This window comes from Gobius niger (assembly GCF_951799975.1).
Source record: "Gobius niger genome assembly, chromosome: 19".
In the NCBI taxonomy this organism is placed as follows: domain Eukaryota; kingdom Metazoa; phylum Chordata; class Actinopteri; order Gobiiformes; family Gobiidae; genus Gobius; species Gobius niger.
The window spans coordinates 16,822,780-16,843,972 of record NC_136870.1 but is presented as its reverse complement, the minus strand read 5'-3'; the positions used below and the strand labels follow the sequence as shown (position 1 = coordinate 16,843,972).

The 21,193-nt window shown below is 40.3% G+C and overlaps 1 protein-coding gene across 2 annotated transcripts in view; it reads right to left on the bottom strand.

Moving 5' to 3' along the window:
* Positions 1-21,193, bottom strand: part of LOC306978939 (thyroid hormone receptor alpha-B) — a 157,765-nt gene that overhangs the window by 21,358 nt on the left and 115,214 nt on the right. For both annotated transcript variants that reach the window (XM_079577687.1, XM_079577688.1), the window contains exon 5: positions 6,406-6,467. In XM_079577687.1, the coding sequence (XP_079433813.1) occupies positions 6,406-6,467 (62 nt within the window). The remainder of the gene's footprint in view (positions 1-6,405; positions 6,468-21,193) is intronic.

Sequence of the window (21,193 nt, the reverse complement as noted above, 5' to 3'; positions counted from 1 at the left end):
CCCGACAAAAAAGAAAGTAATCCTAGAGCAGGCCCCTATTCTCTGGCAGTTGTAAAGACTCTTTGCCTAAAACTAAAAATGTCTTCCGTGATGTACAAGAACGTTCTCATTTGGTTTCTTTCTTTCTGGGGTAAAACTGCACTGTACGACTCTGGCACTGAAGTCCGTTTTGACGAATCAGATAAGGCATGTCCAGCTGTACTATCAGGTGCGGACAAGTGAAATGGACATGAAAAATGACTCCTCACTCGGTTGGTGTGATGAAGTGGTCTGGGACAAAGACCAAAATCGGAGTGAGAAGAAAGCGCTCTGGCTCACAGTGAAAGCCCATCCCGCCGCTCTGACGAATATCGTTAATACCCCTCATTAAAGAGCCTAATGAGAGCGCTAATACAATAATGAGCGCGGCACAGACTCCGGCTCGTGCTTTATATTTGATTATCATTGATGGAGTTCGCTATAAAGAGAGTTAATAAGACATTCTGAGATCGAAGTTGCTACCTGCATAACAGTGAGGGGAAAAGTTGGAGTGAAACTTTGACACTTACGTTTGCCACTTTAACTTTTAATTTGTTTCCCTGTTTTTATGGTCAATAATGTGCAGCTATAGAAATATAGATAGAGCTTTAAAACGAAGCACTAGAAACACAGGTTATAAACTGGATCACCACCAATAAAATAGCCATATTTAGTAACAATTTCTATTTTATAAAGTGGTCTTTTTACTTTAAAAATGTTAATATTCCACACAACCATAGCCTCATGTCCTTAAAGGAGGTGACTTCTGTATTCAACCTCTCTGTGACCTACTTTCTGGCCCCAGCCCAACACTGGCAGTTTGTTACTGTCAGGTATTTTATTTTTAAAACAACAATAATTATAGAAATGTCCACTTCTTTTAACTAGCCTGAACACGAGCACAGTGAAAAACAAATCATAAAAATTACACCGCCGACTTGTACTTGCCACTTAAGCGTATCATTTAAATTATCTATTACTTTCCATTAAAACATACCCACTAAAAATGATTTAATATGTATTTTTGGAGTTTCCATGTCTCCAGACTGTTTACGAACCTCCCCATCCCTAAATGGTCTTATTCTAAAGCAAGCAGCCCTGGGACAGATTGTTCCCTTTTCTCCTTTTCCCCGTTTAAAGGAGAGAGACAGACACCGAGCGCACAGCAAAACAGGAAAGAGTCGAGTTCTGGACATTTACGTGATGTATAGCCAAGACGCAATTAAAGGGAGGGAGGAGATGGTAGAGTCCAAGTTAACAACGTGACACATGGGAAACTTTTTTACTTCTGTGTTATGATTATGTTGATGGAGAAAATGAATGTCAAAGACTAATAGATTTTTAAAAATGGGTAAAAATGGCTAGAACTAAGTCCAATTTCGGTGTATACAAAACTGCCATTGCATATTTCCAAGACTGATGCAATTTAAAGCAGAACTAAGTAACTTGTTTACCTTCATCCTTTTCGTAGTCAATACAAGTGGGTAGGTAATACAAGTGTTAATGGGATGATTGGGGGTTCTTTCATCTCCCCCCAGTGTATTTGGCCAGAAAACCACCCTTGCAACTTTTCCTGCACTGGGTCGGAGGTGCAATACACACTAATGGAATCACAAAGAAGAAGCTAACAGGCTAACGGCCAAAGCAAGCGGCACTTTTGTATTTACAGCCAAGTTTGAGTGAAAAAAATCTCCATTTTGTGATTGGATGTACAATATCTCTCTCTCCCTGTCTTTTCTGTCAGCGTAGTATTTACTCTCACGGACAATTAATGAGTAAACAAAATGCAACATGCTACGACACCTGCAGTGGCGCTTATGGCCTCTAGGGGGGCATGAGTTACTTACTTCTGCTTTAAATAAGGCTGAAAAAAACATCTGCAATTTGCTTTGTAGTAAAGAATAAGTAATAGTAATGAGTAGCACTTCCATGAAGAAGGAGGGGCAATCTCACATCAGTTGATGGAGCAAAACATTTTGGGCTCATGAGGAGATATAGTGATTGTATATATAGGGACATACTGTAATATGGCAAAAATAAAAAAAAATCTGAATAAAAGTGAATTCGGGATATTATAGATTAAAGACAAAATGGTAAAGATAGTACAGTGTCTTGGCAGACATGAAAGCCCGAGTGGTTGTTGAGATTTGTTTTCTCTTTTTTTTGTCTGGACATTTGACGTGATGCGTGTTTGAAAGGCTCAAGAGGGGTGACGGAGATGGTACGGTCCATGTCACAAATAAGGGCATACAGACGACTACAGAGGGCTTTGTACATGCAGAGCGCTCACGCTGGCCCCATGTGGGCGAAGCATGACACGTACAGAGCAGCACACAGGCCGAGCTGTGACAGGCAGAGTCAGTGGAGCCTCGGCTTTTGGCTCAGTGACAGCTTTTGGGAGGATGAAGGAGGGGCGAGCAAGAAAGGGCAAAGAGGGTGGAGAGAGAAAGTGAGAGTAAATGAGAAAAGAGGAAACAGTGTGGTGCCAAAGCAATGTGAGTGGTTTTCTATTGATTTAGTTATATATAAAACGTTGGACAGCAGAAAAGGGCAGAGGATATAAAAGCGACACACAATTGCTGCCATATGGATGAGGTGCAATGTGGATGATTTTCCACATGTGTTTTCCAACGGTTTTGCAGCATTGAAGCATTGAAGAGGAAGTCTGGGAGGATTAAAGACACGCTCTATGCATATATGCTAGAAAAGGCCAATAGAAACAGCGTAAAAACAGATGGCATTAGCTTAAAGTCAGAGTAAAGCTTCTGGCAGCATTGAGAAATGAACTAGTCGATTCAAAAAGTGTCAAAAATACAAGCAAAGTCATAACTGAGGTGAGGACGCCTAAGACTTTGGGGACTATATTGACACCACAATTACCATGAAGTAAAATGTTGATACAGAATTTAGTTTTTTGGGGCACAAGGGAAAGACAGTCCAATTTCTTTACACGTCTTTGACTAGGAGGCTTAAATTATGTATTTTTAAATGTCTAAATCAGAAATAAAATCATTTTTTTCTTTTAAAAACAAATCATAAAAAATATAGTCAAATATTGTCCTGTATATTGATGATATGTAAATTTAACATAAAGGAGATGTAATTACTATTATAATTACTGTTTATATATGAAACGTTTATGGATTAAAATAGAAAATGTGAATACCGCACATTACTTATGCTGTAATATGTAAAAATAGTGCCATGAAATCCAAGTTGGCTCTTAACACTGTGCATTTGCCAGCTGCCGTAAAATAATTAGTATACATTTCTTCGTGATTAATGAATCTTCCTTTTGGTGTGAAGAAGTTGCAATAGCACACTCAGACGCAGGACAAATTGCAAAAACCTGTCCAAGCATTACAGGATTTGGTGGTGTGAATTGAGGATCATTTTTGAGAAGACGTCAGCTCGCGAGACTAGCACACACTGAGCAGTCACAGAGCCACCGTGAGTCCGGGCCAACGCGCTGTGGCTGAGTGTTCCCAAGCCAAGCCCCAAAATCAATACCGCTGCAGCTCCTGGCTCCGCTCCTGCCCCGCTCCACGCCAGGCATTACTAAAGCTACAACACCAAAACCAGCAAAAACTAACTCTATTTCTCTAGTGTGGCCAGGGCAAATGTAAATATTTTGTCTTTACAACTTTCAATTATTGCCCTTGGAACATCATCAGAATCGTTTTCTGCAATTTTGCTAGATAGGGGCTAAGATAATCCTTGCGGAATATGCTTGCATCAGAAATAGTTTATGAGTGTCTTAGTGTTTCAGCAAGCATAGCAAAAAGGTCAAGAAAAGGGCAAGGAGACACGGTCAGTGCAATAACATTGCGAGATAGGGTCAAACAAAGTAATACAAATTCCTGGGTTCTTTGTGGTTCAAACAACGGAGCTACTGTATTAGTCCCAGACTAGAAGATTCACACACCGTTATCTCAATACTAGGAGAGGCAGTATTTATACTGTAATGAGCCACAATATATCCGATTTGTGCTAAAATATCCATATACAAAAACTAAATGTCAAAATGTGCAAAGATTTAGATTTTCTTTTCAGTTATCGTATTTTCTGGACTATATGTCGGGAGTATAAATCGCAGCCTTTACAACTACGTTGGCATGGAGGCGTAACTGCATCATTGACAAGCCTCTCCTGGCAGCACCTTGTTCAAGCACCCATTTGCGAACTCGTTCCTCTGGCTGTGGCCATCTAGTTTTTAGCCCTCAAGTAGCTTATTTGTTTTCTTCATTGCAATAAGAGTAACCTCTGCTTTTCGCCAGTCCCTCACAAATTTCTCGCTCACTCCAGTTTTTATTTTATTTTCAGTGGTACAGTAAGTAAGTAAGTGCTTTATTTGTCATTGTACAACCGTACAGGAGTAGCAGATACTGTTACACAAGCTTAGAGCGCCCTGGAGCAGCTGTCAGTGTGAAAATAACAAACGTGATATTATATATTTTGATATATAAGTCACACCACCAGCCAAGCTATGAAAAAAAGTGCGACTTATAGTACTTCCATTTAAGCCTTTATTCGGTCCATATTTTGTTCTGTTTTAAAGGGACTAGATGGAAGTTGACATTTCTATACTCACTACTGCCACCTCAGGTCTAACGTGTAACTGCAGTTTCAATATTAAGCTTGTGAATGACGGTTCTTCGGACCCTGCAGACTTTTACTGCCGGTTGTGGTGAATAGGTCTGGGCTCATTCTACAGATTAGGACAGGACTGGAGCATGTAGGGGGAGTGAAATACATAATTTGAAAATGTTTAAACTCCGTCTAGTCCCTTTAACTCTTGTGTGAAGCCCTAAATGAAGGACATTTTTGTCAGGTGAAAAAAAAAAAAAATCCTCAAATGATGAAGATTAATATTTTTGCCTTTGCAGCGTTCCCTATAATAACATCTGTTAATTAATCCAAAATGAGAGCTTAGCCAATCAGGTCTCACGAGGCTTAATTGTTTCTCAGGGCGTTGCAGGGGTGACATTTTAGATCGTAAACACTGCAAAACATCATGGGACGAATTTGGAAAGAGACGCAAAGAAGATGCGGTGAATAGAAACTAGCAGTGTCTCTGACTTGAGTTTTACAGAGAAACATGACTTTGATCTTTTTCCGAGTTAAGCTGGTGTTAAAAGGAGGAGCAGCAAAAGTGAAACCCGGGTGGATTCGGTGTGTAATGATGCAATGCTCCTCCGGCAAAGGGAAACCTCCACACACAGGCGTCAGACAGGGAGCGCAGTTTGTGATGGCTTATTTTGGGGCACGAGGTAGTTTGGCATTCGGATCACCATGGCAACAGGATTTGCCCCAAATTTCAATGCTACTATGTTTTGAAGACAGTGCAATGGTGTGAGAAAGGGTTACGATACTCCATCAAGGATAATGGGCTTGTCGGCTGATTACAGTAAGTAAAAAATAGTCTATATCGTTAAATAAAAGTGGCATAATCCAGCATAAATTACCTAGGGGACTAAAAATCTCAAGCAAATAGAGCTAAAGAGAGAATTTTTCATGCGCCAAGACAGTGGTAGGCCTAATTAATATCTGCAATGTTGCTTTGGAACAGTAAAGGGCACCAGTACAGACCATAATTACTTTGTTTTTTCACATATCATATAATTTATTGGGGATATAACATTGTGCCTCCATTAATTTTTATTGGGAATGATCTCCTCTTTCCTTCACTGACAATCTTAATCCTAAACTGTTGTAAAGAATGAATGATTTTATCCCATAGGAAAATGCTGACATCACGGGGGCGCGTCTCTTTTTTTCTGGGACTCCCATATGCCCCGCAGACAGACACGGAGTCAGATTTTCCCATCCCAAATGGGGCGTGACAGGTACGAGCGCGACTACAGGACACCTGCTGCGAAAAGAAAGGTCTTAAAAAAAAAAAAGATCTTCTCCGGGGGTACAACGCCGGCTGACACGGATTATGATGTCTCTCAATTCTTGCCGTTTTAGACAATGGGGGGATTTTTAGCTGCTGCCGTGACAATGCAAAAAGCAAGCTGAGTTTCCGTTTGCGGAAGACAGACGCTCGCATCTTTGGCTGTTTTGTCTCTGCAGGTGACAAATCGAGGGGGTAAAGTACAGGAGGCACTGATGAATTATGTATGGCTTGTGTCAATGCAGCGAAACTCACTCCTCTCCGCTCCTCACTCTCAGAAAAGCTGACAACTGTATTCCCAAACACTTTCCCTGAGCTTAAAGATACAAAGGAGCAAATATCTAAAATGCACAGCGGGCTCTTTTGAAATGTATAGTCTCTGGAGTGGATATATCTGTCAGAGATGTGCCTGATGCGACACTTCATTCATTCACGCTCAGAGATTTTTTGTTTTGCTGATGTTGAGTGGCGCGATCTGTCATGGTACTCACCAGTCACACTCTTCACCGAATTTTGACTGTTCTTTCTCTTCCTCTTCGGGCCATTGAGCCACCTGCAAGACAGACAAAGAGACAGACGGAGAAATGTGGCGTTAATTATGAGGGAGATTAGTGCAAAGTTTTAGTACAGATCGTGAACAGAATGTAAAAATACCGATGGGGAGCCTATCATGAAGGATCATTGTGTAATAATGTAATAAAGTATTCATGATTCAGGCAACCTCTTGTCAGTGTTGGACATTTCTAATTAACCTCGTCAAAATGTTTTCCAGGTGGAAAGTGAATATGGATGGCGATTTGCGTAAGAGTTGTTGACAGTTTGATGAGTTCTGGTGATACTTTCCGTAAGTGGGTTGTGAGTGGCAGGGATTTGCTTCCAACATTAACATTTCAAATAAGATTACTTTGCTACACACAATCTCTCTTTTCTGCCCATTGATATTAACTACTGTTTTCAATCCAATACCACAACTCGGTGTAGTTCCCGACACCAGTACCAAGGGGTGTGAATGAAAACAACAGCAAGGTATGAATTAGGGATGCACGATCCGATACTGGTATCGGATATCGAAGCCGATACGGGAAAAATTAAATATCAGGTATCGGCTACTGAACCTATCCCAGTTTTGGCTCTCAACGCCTTAAAAAGACAACTTTTGCCACATAAATCTAAGTGAATATGGGCATGTTGTACATGTACATCATTGTAAAGTTTTAAGTTTTAACCTCCTTTGATCGCTGCTAGCAATAACATGCTAAAGCTAGCGGGTGCATGCAAATGCTAACAAAAACTAATCAAGTCTGGGTCAGAAACTATGATAGAAATACCTAAAATAGCCTAATAAACTAAAACAACCACTGCTGAAGCCAAGTGTTTGTATTTTAGTTTAAGAATTAACTGATCTAACATATTTGTAATGATCAGATCATGTGACTTGCTTATATTAATGCTTCCTAAAGCCTGTCATATACCCAAAGATATTTAGTATACAAAAGTCCAGTGATCCTTGTTTAATGTTCATCCATTAATTTAACAATAGATATGACTGATAATTGATCTGTAGCATTATGACAATAAAATATGACTTTATTGATCTTAAAATGGAGAAAAGAGTCAATTCAATATTTATATAACACTTTTAAGAAAGTCTCTTGGTATCGGTAAATATCAGCAGATACTCAAACCCCAGTATAGGTATCGGATCGGTGCATGTCTAATCTGAATATGGTGAATTGTGCCTGGTAAACAAAGCCTGTGTGATTAGTGAGGGCATCCAAAAGTCTTTAGAGAAAAATGAATCCTTTTTATGTGATTATTTAAGTATTTAAGCACTTTATAAGTAAAACACAGCATGGTATGAATTGGTTTAGGAACTTAAAGTACACAGTGCAGTTGAAGTTTGAAACATGCCCCTGTAGGGTACATTTAAATATCCACAGTGGAGTGAGTTAGATTCTGGTCAGGAGTTGGAGGATTTGCCTACTGTGCATGTATCAAGGAAAGGGAAAGGACATTATTTGTTTAGCCTTTCACAGACATGGTCACAAGGCGCTTTACATGGGACGATTTTACTCCATACTCGACAGTGGTAAGCTATAACCACCACTATCTACTCACTCAAACATACTCCCTAATGTACCTGTTTTAGTGGTTGGGGAAACTGGACACAGAAAGGCCATGTGCGTCCCTGGATGCAACACGGGACCTTCTAGCTGTGCTGCTGTGCCACCCATAAGTCAATGGGGTAGGCCAGAGAGCTTAGGGAAACCCATCCCAACATGCCTCCTACTTAGTTAACAATTTAAAAAAAAATACCAATATGTTCATCTGCTTGAACAGGCAAAAACTGATTTCTTCCTGTGGTGAAACTGGCCAGAATGAAAACAAATTAATAGCCCGAGTAACCCGAGTGATCTCCATTTAGAAATCCCAAAATGCTCCATTGATTCAGAGCCATATTCTAGAATTAAACTTGGTAATTTTTTCTTCCTTCCTTTCCTTTCGTTTTTTTTTATTTTTTTATTCCAGTGACAGCAGGCCCTGAAGCAACTTGGGAGACTTGTGTTTATGTGCCCATTCATCATGTGTATCCAAGTACCAGCCAACCATCTGCTGCTTGAATTAAACTCACAAAATTACGCTGTTTTTGCCTGGCAACTCCGATTCTCTCGCCTGACGCAGTAAATCGTGGCCATGTCGGTGTCTCTTTAATACATTACGACGCTATATAAACCTGAATAAAGGTAAGAAACTGGATGGAAAATACAAGCTCATTTCTATATGATGCTTTTACACCATGAAGCAAAGCCAGAAGTCTATCGGAGAAAGTATATTGCAGAGGGATGCTCGTGTCCCTGGGGTGCATCTCAGTGGGTCTCAGTCAGACCAGCTCCATTAGCGACATTAATCACACCCAATGCTCTGCTTTTAACACACACACATCCTCAAGCAGCCATATTTCAACAGTATGTGATCAGCGCTGGGGCAGAAAGTTACAGCAGCTGCTTTTAAGTCTCTGCTATTAGAGCTGGATAGCACTGAACAGTTTCTGAAGCACATGTGAAGGATTGGGTTAGGCTGAGTGAGAGTAAGCCTACGCTGGTGCTCCCGGATCTACAGCATCATCGTATTTAAAAGAAACATGATCAGTGGGTGATGCTTGAGTAATGATGCTTAACCTCTCAACCCCCACCTGAACCAAGCACATTTTCTCCACGCTGGTTTTCCCCAAATCTAAAAACAAAAAACAAAAAGTGACCATAACATGTCAAAAACGTGACAAAAAAGCATCAAAAAAGTGTCAAAAAGTGACCGAAAAAGTGACAAAAAAGTGACACTAACATGTCAAAAAAAGTAGCAAAAAAAGCAACAAAAACGTGTCAAAAGATGACCTGAAAAAGTGATGAAAAAAGTGACAATAACGTGTCCAAAAACGTGACAAAAAAGCAACAAAAATGTGTCAAAAACCTGTCAAAAAAGTGACCAAAAACGTGAGAAAAACGTGACAAAAACATCTAAAAAAAGGCGACAAAAAAGTGTCAAAAAAGTAATAAAAGCAACAAAAACATGACAAAAAAACGTGTCAAAAAAGTGACAAAACCATGACTTATCTTTCAAATGAGGCATTAAACTGTTTCTTTCCAGTTGAGAAGCTGTTAGATTTAGGTAAAGCTGAACTGAACAAAATGTGTTCGGTTCAGGCAGGGGGTTTTAAATAATAGAAGAACTGAGTGACAAAACTACTTCAACAAAAACATTATATTCAAAAATCTCTGAAGTGTAAAAGTAGTCTCACCTCACTAAAACTAATGACACGATGCGGCCAATTGAACATAAATTACCGCTATGATGAACATTTGTTACCATGTTATTCAAACCGCTATGCACTACATTTAGAGAATGCTCCAAAATTCTCATTATAAAACCGCAACAACAAAGCCGTCGTTCATTTGCATAAGACATTGTATATCTGCCTCTGAGTAATTAAGCAGACCGGTCCCTTGATATTTCAGTACAGTGCTGTTTACAGTAGATACCCCTGTTTACCAGTTTGTGCACTTTTTGAAACAAGTTTTTTTTTTCCCTTTCCCCTTGAAACACTAAAAGAGGATCTCACGTTGGAAGAAAAAAGTCGGATTTCGCTCTCAGCCCTTTTCTCCTGGGTAACTGCTGCTGTATAATTGGCTGCTCAGGAGTTACAGTAAATGAGCCGAGATGCCAACACAAACTCCACTCTTTAATTAGGCCGGCTCACTTACTTTTGCCTTTGTCCCCTTTAAAACAATCCGCTGTTAAATAAAGTCCTCGGTAAGCGCTGCGTATGTGACAACTTTACAGTTACACTTTGTGAAGCGTCGTGTCACAGAGGTGGAAGAAGCACTCGGAGGACGTGCACGGGCGAACGGGCAAATTAGGACTGGGCCGAACAGGACATGTGGTTGTTAGAAAAGTGGTGTAAAGATTGCGATAAGTTTTGTCTTAACCCAGTGAAACGCCTCATTTCAAAGCTCAGACCGACTGCAAAACTCAGCTCAGCTTCTTCCTCGTTGTGATAGGCACGTTTTTGGTTGTGTTTTCCGCACATTCGTGTTGCTTTTTTGACATGTTTGTGGCAACAACAACAACAAAAAACGAAACACGGCCAAAAAGTGACAAAAAAAAGCATTGAAAAGGTGACAAAAACATGACAAAAAACATGATGAAAACATGACAAAAACGTAACAAAATGACAAAATATGACAAAAATGTGACAAAAATGTGGCAAAAGTGCGATTAAAGTGCAATACAACGACTAAAACGTGATAACAAAAACTAGGATGAAGCTTCTATGAGTTTTGCAGGTCTTAGCTTTCAAATGAGGCGTTATACTGGCATATAGGCTGTGAACCAGGGGTGTCAAACATACGGCGAGATGATTTAATCCGGCCCCTGACCTGTAGAGTTTAAATTCCAGAGTACGTAAAAAAAATAAAAAAAAGTCTCTAGCCCATTCCTGTGCAGCGTTATGATTTTTTAAAGAATAACCAGGATGCTCATTCTAGCCACTAGGGGGCATTAAATAAAAAAAAACAGGAAAGAGTTCCACACGTGTCCAGCAGAGGGCAGTGACAAAATAAGAGCTCAGGATATGAACAACACATTATAGCCATGTGGTAAATGGACAGTTTGCCCCAGGGCGGCTGTGGCTTCAATAGCTGCCTGTAGAACTTGTGACACAGGCTTGTAAAGTGCAATACAAGTGCAAGCCGTTGTTTTTAATGAAGCGACAGTCAAGTTGGGGCTTTGACCTAATCACAGCTCATTATTAATCATTTATTGGAAAAATGTTCTCTATTATATGCTGCCCGCGACCTGCCGTGGGAGCTGAATTTTGGTCCGCGACCCAAAATGAGTTTGACACCCCTGCTGTAAACTCTCCAGTCAAGAAACTTTTAGATATGGATAAAGCTGGACATAGTGTGCTCAGTTAAGGCGGGGTTAAAGGGGTTAAACAAATAAGCCGACATTCTGTTATTTGAAAAAGATATTGTCTAAACAGTTGCAGATTTAATAACGACGAACATCCAAAATGAACTGACAGTTGCACCAGCTGTTATAGCAACGCCACAACAGACGCGTCACTGCACATGGACAATCTGCTGTGGCGACTCGACACAAACAGGCCTAAAATACTTCTGTACACTATATACACTATCCTAGTCAGGCAGAAAATACCTTTAAAGCAATATATACTGTATGTCCATCAATAATAATTGTAGATGAAATAGCATTCACTGTCCTCCACCACGGCCTCTGAGTCTTTTGAGGAGCTGACACCCCGAACGACACAATCCCAAGTGCGCAGCGGCTGACCATTGTCTGTGCGACGCGTTCACTGTCAGCGCAGAATTAAAGATGTCAGAGAATCAGAGCAATGGGGCCCGTCATTCATTCAGGGGTAAATGCTTTCTGCCAACTGGCTCCACATCAAACGGAGCGTGTAGCTGCAGGCGACAGGCATCGAGCTGTCAGAGGCGTGCGCGACAGGCAAGTCCCGAGCGGAGGAGGGGGGGGCACAAAAACACACACTCGATATACCGGCTCGACAACCATCACCCTATAGCGGCAACCCTGTGTTTGTGTGTGCAGGTAGTGCATGAAGGCAGGTGCGCAACGGCTGCAGATGACAATACGATCGATCAAAGCATCAGGTGCACAACAACGAAATGTGGAGAAAGACAAATGAATATTGCACAAAGCATGACATAGCATTTTCCTAGGTTTGTGCAATTTTCATATCGTCCCAATGCTGAAAAATGGCCATGAAAATGTATCGTCTTTGCACTGCGCTAAGGTTAAAGGGATAGTCTGTAAGTTTGCAAAGTGAGGAGAGGTTGAGTGAAATTTGAAAGTAAATTCCTCCCTTCCTCCTCGGACCAGAAAGCCCTTCTTAAGTTTGCAAAATGAGGAGAGCAGGAACAGAATTTTCAAAAGTCATCAAGCTCCGCCCCCGCTCTCCTGATTGGACCTGCCAAGCTGGTTCACCTGAAAAGCTCGTCTTATTGGTCAAGACGGGAGGATGCTAGATTCTGATTCGTTGCAGACATCCGGGAAGTGCAACCTGTGAAAAGTTTACAAAAAAATAATATATGTATATTGGTATTTACTTAGGTGGCCGATTTTGCACATATTATAAATAGGTTGCGTTCACGAATTAGCATTTTATTGCAGTTGGAGGGCAGGTGCCAATACAACTTAACGGGAGAGAAAAAGCTTTTGAAAGAAATTTCCAAAAAGAAAATGTCCAAATGTTTTCTCTGATCATCATTTCATAAGGATTGGATTCACAAACAAAATTTTATAGCTGAAAGTCCTTTCTACTATCCAACATCCAGCACATGTTTTTGAATATTGTCTCTACTTTTGGACGCCTTTGAGAGGAAATAATTAGACATATGTTCACATACCCTGGAAGATATGACTTTGAACTTTGTGACAGTTTTAGTTTCATGTGAATTGACCCAGGAATTAGAGATATTTGCAATAATTTAAGACTAGAAATCTGCATTTTGAGCATTACTGTGGTTACAGCCATGAAATCTTTAGTTGCTCTCCACCTCAGGTTTTAAACTATAGGCTCTTTAGAATGTTGTGATGTCACGGGAATGCAGCATATTATATATATTAACCTTCCAGACAATCACTTTAAGGTAAATGCTATTTCTGGTCACTTCTTTACTTCGGTAAGATGATCATGTTACTTTTGTCTACCTGACGAAAATATTTTCTCAACAAAAACAAGAATGGACAAGCAACTCACTCTCGCGTTTGATGTGGGAATAGTCAGCTGTCACTTCCAGTCAACGTGGGGCCACTCAGCTCAAACACAAGCCGCTCTTCATCTCATGAATCATGAATAATTTAACATTTTTTTGATGGCCCGTCACTTTTTTTTCTTTTTTTTTTTCCCACCCTCTCTTTGCATTTTCCTTTTCCACAGGTTTACGCGCGACATCCTTATACTTCTACCTGCAAGTTTAAAATAACGGAATGCGAATTGCGACACAGAGGCATCACTTTCAAAGCGCATTGCAAAAGAAACAAGGAAATTATGTAACACTGCAACAAATTACACGGTAGGCATTTGTTAGCCTACTTTGCATACACAGCTCATAAACCTCTGCTACTTCCAACTGCAGTCGCACCGCACAGACAAGTTGAACCACCGTAACCCCCAAAAAAAAAAAAAAAATCTATTCATGACAACATTTCCCAATAGCATAAAAACAGACTTACAATGCAGACCGGATGATGCACCGGGGCTGTAAAATGACCATGGTGGACCGTAGCAGTCGTTACAAAGTTGCAGATGAAGCAGCATGGATTCTTAATGTATGCTTCCTCGTGCTTGATGTCTCTACCAGCGGTGCGGCTATGTATAGCTTGTGCTCGAAAACACACTCCCTCCCGTCGCCAGCCACTATTGGTTTGCACAAAACTTTCTATACTGAACTGTACTTGCAAACAGCTTCGCCTGTGACGCGGCTTTATATATCGAGTTAAACAGGTAACTCTACATACAGCAAAGGGTAAGTGGGCCTTATCTTAAGAACATAGTTGAAGGCGTGATTATACGGCGCTTTTTCTACAGACTTCAATCACTCAACATATTAATTCAGGAGTTAAACAGAGAGAAGAGTCACGAGCTGGTACTCTATGCAAATCGAAATCAAGACCACATCTTGCGCATTCCAATACCACAGTTGTCCAAATTTCGGATTGGACCGTCCCTTTAAGGCCCGGCGGAGTCAACGCGAAACATATGGAAGCTTTTTCTGTCGTTCGCTTTGTTGCTCGGGCTCTTTGGTGCTCGCGGAACAACACCAACACGGTCCGGGCGCCCTGAATTATATCCATAACGTCCCCGTGAATGCGCGCCCCTGTCCTATGTTTAGCGAGGACCACAGTGGCCTATTGTCTCCGTGGGGCCTTACAGCTGGCGCGGGACCGTCCTATACATCCAGCACTAATGGACACTTTGTTCCCCCCTCGTGTGTCCCGCCACTGTCCAAATTACAGGCCGCGCTCACAACTGGGACAGTTTGCCGCTGGATGAGAAAGTTGGACAAATAGGGTCTGTCCAAAATACACACACACACGCACGCACGCATGCACACACACACACACACACACGCACACACACACATCCTACATCGAACCAGTAATAAACATGTAGCCAAATCCCCCAAATGTGCACGTCCGATTTAGACGTCCGGTTAGCAGCGGGGTATAAATGGCAACATGCTAACGTCTACATTTAGAGGGTATTTATAGTTTGGTAGTACACTGTGTACATGTATGACATCGTCAGCCTGTGGAACTGAATGAGTGCCTAGTGGAACATTCTGATACAGGGTTTAGGCAGAATCGAGTCACATTGAATCCCTTTTAATGTTTAAATACTATCTTTCAATGACGCAAATGCAAATGCAAAAAAATAAACATTTAAAAAAAATAATAATACTAAAAAATGCAGCTTAACATGTTTTAAATCAGGGTTAGGCAAGTTTGTGTCATGGAGGGCCGATTTTCTTCAATGCCAAAACACCAAGGGCCGAAACTCACTATTGTAGCCCAAAGTAAAAGCAGCTTTTTTCTACAATTACATGTTTTGGACATAATATATGACCTAATGGCGCGCTTTGCTGGGAAATGTGAAAATATTGACAGTATTTTCCACATTTTAGAGTCCTTTTCACGTATTCAGTCTCTGATTCATGAATAAATGTCTCTTCAAAATTCTCTTGGGGGGTCAAAGGTTTAACGCTGAAGGGCCGAATTTGGCCCCCGGGCCTGATGTTGCCTACCCCTGTTTTAGATCATCATTTTGGTGTTTTCAATGAATCTAGAGTTAAAAATGTTTAGCAATGTCATAATTATCCAAGGAATTTAGATTTAATGTCAATTTGAATCCAGTTTAATGCTTTGTAATGCCTTGATCTGGGCACAATTGACTTTTAAAGCTGGGGCACCTAATTTTTCCTGTTTTTTTAGCTATTTTTTGCTCTGGCCCAAACTCATTTCTAGCTCTCACAATCCCCTCCTGCATATCCAAATTGTTACAGCAAATTCCTTGCATTCACGTTTAATGCCTGTGTACAGCTCTGAGCGGTGGCAAAGTGAAGCAGGAGGGACCACCCCCCAAAAAAATCACTCATTTAGATTCTTCTTCTTTTAACTTCCATCGCTCCATAAACATTTAGGTGAAGACGTAACACCATGGTCGTTTTTTGCTGTGTTGACGACATGCATTTAGGTGACAAAAATAAATGCACTCTTCAACAACAAAAAGTCTGGTACTCCAGCTTTAATGCTTTTTAATCCCCTGTGGAAAATAACACAAAAAAAATAGATATGGTTTCTTATAGATAAAAAGTCAAATTATTATGAAGCTCAAACTTATATGTAAACATTTATTTCTTTTAGGTAAATTGCCCAGCACACTATTGTTATTCTATAGCGCCCCAAAGCACATGACCCAAGATATCCAATAGTATGTTGCATGACTCCTACTGACCATATGTGCCTTTGATACCTTTAACTGTACAATCCATCACTCGGACATTTACAGTTCTGGCTCCAAATTCAAAGTGGTATTTAGAGATTAAATTTTAATGTTCTATCAGGAGACGTACATTTCTATATAAGTCTCTCATTAGAACATTAGAATTTGATCTCTAAATACCACTTTGAATTTGTAACGGCCAAAGTGCTGAAACCGAGTTGCTGTAACAGAGGAGCGAACGGGGACAAAGTTCGCCGCTGACGAGTGAGTGTTTGTTTAAAGTGACATATACGCATATACAGCACAGAGCGGGATGCAGGCGTGTAACTTGTTTTTCAGGTCTGAGGTCGGGAGTCGAGAAGAACAAAAATACAGTATATGAAGCAAATGTTCGCACAATGACGTAAGGATGAATCTACCAGACATTTTCATTTAAAAGAAGGGGGGGAGATAAGGAAGAAATGACAATAAACAAAGTCAAATGCAATTTATTGAGTTGACGCTAAAGGCAGAGACCGGAGCGGGGGCACGTCAACGATGCGGTAATGTATGCAGCGCTTTATGATTTGTTGTAAAGCTCGGGGATGATTGCCAGGGATAACATAGGCCCGTAACAAATGCACGCGAAAGATTGTGCGTGAAGAAAGCCCACAGCAGCGCAGGGGGAGAACAAGGCCTCGCCAGAGCAAATGCAACACTGTGCAACCCGGCGTTACATCAGGCCTATTGACATGCATGGGCCAGTGATGTGAAGGAGACACAGACGGTGCATGAGAGGACTTTATATGAGCTGAGAAGACCATGTTTAGATTGGTACATTTTTGCAAGCATCCACTGCAATGATGATGGAATACAAAGCAAATCGTTTGCATGGATTTGACAAAGAAATCTAAGTCACACATTAAAGGGACTACACAGAGTTTAAAAGTGTTTAAACTAAGTATTTTCCTCCCCCTATATGTTCCAGCAATGTCCTAATGTGTAGAATGAGCCCAGACCTGTTCACCACGACTGCCTCTAAAATCCTGCACCGTCACTCGAAAAGCTTAATATAGAAGGTGCAGTTACATGTATGACCTGAGGTGGCAGTAGTGAGTAAAAAATGGGCAACTTGCATTCTAGCCCCTTTAAGTTACAAGAATATAGTGTGCGATTGGAGCTCTTCAACAAAGTCCTCGAGGCGCATTCTACATTAGTACATTACTATATATAAATGTATACTTTTACTATTGGTTTCAATTTCATGTTGTAGTGATATCAAATGAACATATTGTGCATAATTGTAGCTTATAAACCTGCTTTTTGGGCTCATTAATAGTGCTATACCATGATTCAATTTCTGTGTATACAATACTGGTTTGGAGCACCCTCTACAGGCAGCAGGGGGAATTAAATTAAATGCGCTAAAGACAATATACAAGCCGCCCTTCAAACTAAATGGCATGCTAACAATTTGATGGTGCTGTGATTGATGTAGCTTGCGCGCCGAACAGCTCCGACGGTTTATGTACTTTGAAACTGTGGAGGACACTTTCGGCTTCTATCTGTGATGAAACATATTCCATAATCCTACTAATGTAAACTAAAGTGCGTGCTTGAGAAGAAATGCTACTCCGAGTATGTTTTTGATCAGGGACAACATGGTTAAAAGCTAAAAAAAAAGGATCCTTTGAAATATAATGCAAGGACAACTTTTTCTTAGCTTTTTATTTCAGTATATAAGTGGATGGTAAATTAATTAAAGCAACGACCCAGACTAGAAGTTGCTTTTTGTTATTTTTTCTTATCAACATATTTCATCATGTTCCCAGGCTGTGTAAAAAAAAAAAAAAAATGACCCAAATATTTGACATTAAAAACAATGTGTTGACAAGCTCCCTTTACAAAGTGCCACTTCACATCCCACTTCCAGCTACAATTACCGGCGCGGCACGGCTCACGGTGGACCTTTAGCCTTCTTGCATACCAGCATACCCAAAGAATGGCGACAGTGGGTCTTAAGCCCATAGCGTTTAATTCTTTGTGTTTTGAATGATCCCTGAGGGTGCAAAGCATTAGGGTACAGGTGTCGGGACGCACACAGGAAGATAAGAAACACGGATTATATGCTGCTAAGTCACATGGGACAAATAAAGCGTGGACATATACGCCGTGTCTCCAACAGTTGGCGTCCACAGCGCCGTGGTCGATAATCTCCTGACAGGTGTCCATGTTAGCAGAGGAATTTATCCAGGCTCCGGCGGATTGACTTTCTTAACATAAGCTTGTAATGCAGCACATGGGGCACACAGGGGAGGAGGGCCAGACGCTCTGATCTATGCAACAGTGCGGGACATTTTACATCTCTCATGCCAAAGAGCCTTCCTCCAGCAAAAGTCAATTTTACTATGCTTTTACGCAAATCCTGTTCCTTTCTTGAGTCATTATTGATGTACTGACTACTGCAGACTGGGAGCTCTCCACTGCAGCCTTGGGAGTTGTGGTGACTCAGTTGTTTAGACGACTCAATTTGGTGCTTTCCAAACCCATTCAAAATCCTCACGCTTGCCCATTCCTCCTGCTTCTGACAGATCAAAATTGATGACAAAATATTCACTTGCTGCCTCATAGTATATCCCTCCTGCAAACACAGTGATTACCAAAAGGGGGAGAACTACTCAGGGGTTCTCACAAAAGAAGTCCAAAATAAGTTCAACTAAGAATGAATAAAGGGAAGGGATTTTATAACAAGAATAGAATAACTTATTAATAATCAATATTTAAAGCAGCCGCAAATTCTAAAAATATAATAGATTTGGGTTTTTTCTGCTTTAATTTAATATATATATATATAGTTTAGTTTAGTTTAGTTTAGTTTAGTTTAGTTTATTTGAGCAATTTCAAGTTCCAAGTTTTTACAAAAGAAAAGAAACACAATAATGCCCAAAAGGGAGTAGGCTGAAGCAAACAATGCTTATTTATGCCTACCCCTTTAAACGTATTTACAAACTTTACAACTGCCGTTCTTTTACGGCAGTTGTAATATATATATATATATATATTACATTATATATATATATATATATACTACATTATATATATATAATATTTAAAAAAATGAAAATCCATTAAAGGAAAGCTGTGATGAAGGCTGTTTTTTTACTTTAAAGAGACTAGATGCAAGTTGGTCATTTTTATACTCACTACTGCCACCTCAGGTGTTATGCGTAACTACAGGTTCTATATTAAGCTCGTGCATGACGTCAATTCGGACCCAAAGTAACAACTTTTTGAGTGACAGTGCAGGATTTTAGAGGCAGTTGTGGTGAACAGGTCTGAGCTCATTCTATACATTAGGACATGGCTGGAACATGTAGGGGGAGGAAAATACTTAGTTTTAACATTTTTAAACTCTGTATAGTCCCTTTAAGCATATTCAATTAAAAAGCACAGTTAACATTTTATTGAATTTGCTAACTTTACTACAATAGAGGTGAAGTTATATATCTGACCTCTACTGAGTGTGGCCCAGTTGTTTGTTTTTCTGTATATGGCCCCACTGAAAAAAGTTTGGACACCCCTGATTTAAAGAAATACAAATAGACAAGTTTGTCAGGGAAAAGGCTGTTGGACAATGTTTTCACTGGTTGAGCTCACAAATGTTTTTCTCTTTCTATTAGCTTGTAATAGTGTTTCTCAAACTGTGGTTTAAGCACCAAATATCAATTTGATCTAGTTAGTTCCGGACCTAAATCATGGCTATTCTTTGATTTAGGTATTGTCTTTTGCATCGATGGATTGAGAGAAACAAAAAAATGTGATTCTCTGCATTTACATGTACCGGTAATAGAATTAACAATAAAGTGGATTGAACTGAAATAAATTAGTTTTTGCTTTTGGGTTAAGGATGGCGCTCGTCAAACCCACTGTTTTCTATGGTGGTACTCCTTTAAGCCCCACTGATGTCATTTAGAAGCTAGACGTCCGGCTACATCACATGCTGCTGCGGTTAATCCCACTTTGAAGCTATATGGAAAATCCTACACAGTGTTGTGTTTTCGTCAAAGGAACTGGAGCATAGATGCAAAGCGGCATGAAATTTCCACGAATCGAGCTAATTAACGTCAGGTTGTCCTCTGAAAACCTCCCGTTAACAAGAGAGACAGCATTATGAAACCGAGACGAGGGGTCAGAAGTTTACCGTAGGATATGGGGAGTTTATGCGAGGTCGTATAGCCGCAGGAAGCAGATGTGCAGACTGAGCTTTAGAGCACAGTGGGCGAATACCAAAGGTTCTCACTCTATCCTCTATTCAAATAACATTTACTTGGCAAAATGGAATAGTTATTTTAAATGTATTATTATTTTAGAACATTGCTTTACAAATCGAATCACACACTCCCCAAAAGTCATCCAATATGTTTTGTCTACATTTTCCATGATATGTTTCTCTGATGTACAGATAAACTATACTGTACACTTAAAAAGTGGTGAGTTCAGCCCCGTCCCGTGATCTGCCATTGACCTGGACACACTTAGGAAACCTTGTGACTCTAGTTTTCCCTGCTTCTTAATGCCGCAGACAGTATCAACGTATACAGCATGACTGTCATAAAAAAACACCAAAGTTCAGAAACAACGTGGAAAATGTGGTCAATTAGTTTCTGTTTATCTGTGAGTTCATAAAAAAGATAAAAATAAGAACACAGAGTAATGATTGTCAAAGGCAACAGGTCATTTAGGTTGAACTGTATAGAAGACCGAGGACACTGGATTATGGTATTTGACCCGGGACTGGAGGGACTATGTCTCTGAGCTGGCCTGGGAAAGTGCGTGTGGAAAGGGAAATCTGGGTATCTCTGCTTAGACCACTGCCTCCCCAACCTGGCCCCGGATAAAGCGTAAGAAAACCGATGGATAGATAGAACTGTACAGTATCTATACATTGCATTGCCCTACATTGTATCAAGTGCATTAAATTTCATAAGCAATTTGGTAGTAATGCAGAAAGTAGTAGACTTGCTCATACTCTTATGGTAGTTGACTTATCATTCTGCAAATTGTACATTATCATTGTCAACATTGTGGGTCCTGGATCTCACAATTTACATATCCCCTCCAAAAATGACACTACAACCACACAAAACACTAAAAGTTGTAGTATTTGTTGTTAAAGAAAAAACACACCCACGCACATAAGACGGTAGATGCTAAACCCAATTCCCCAAAATGAACAACAAAGGATATTGTAAACA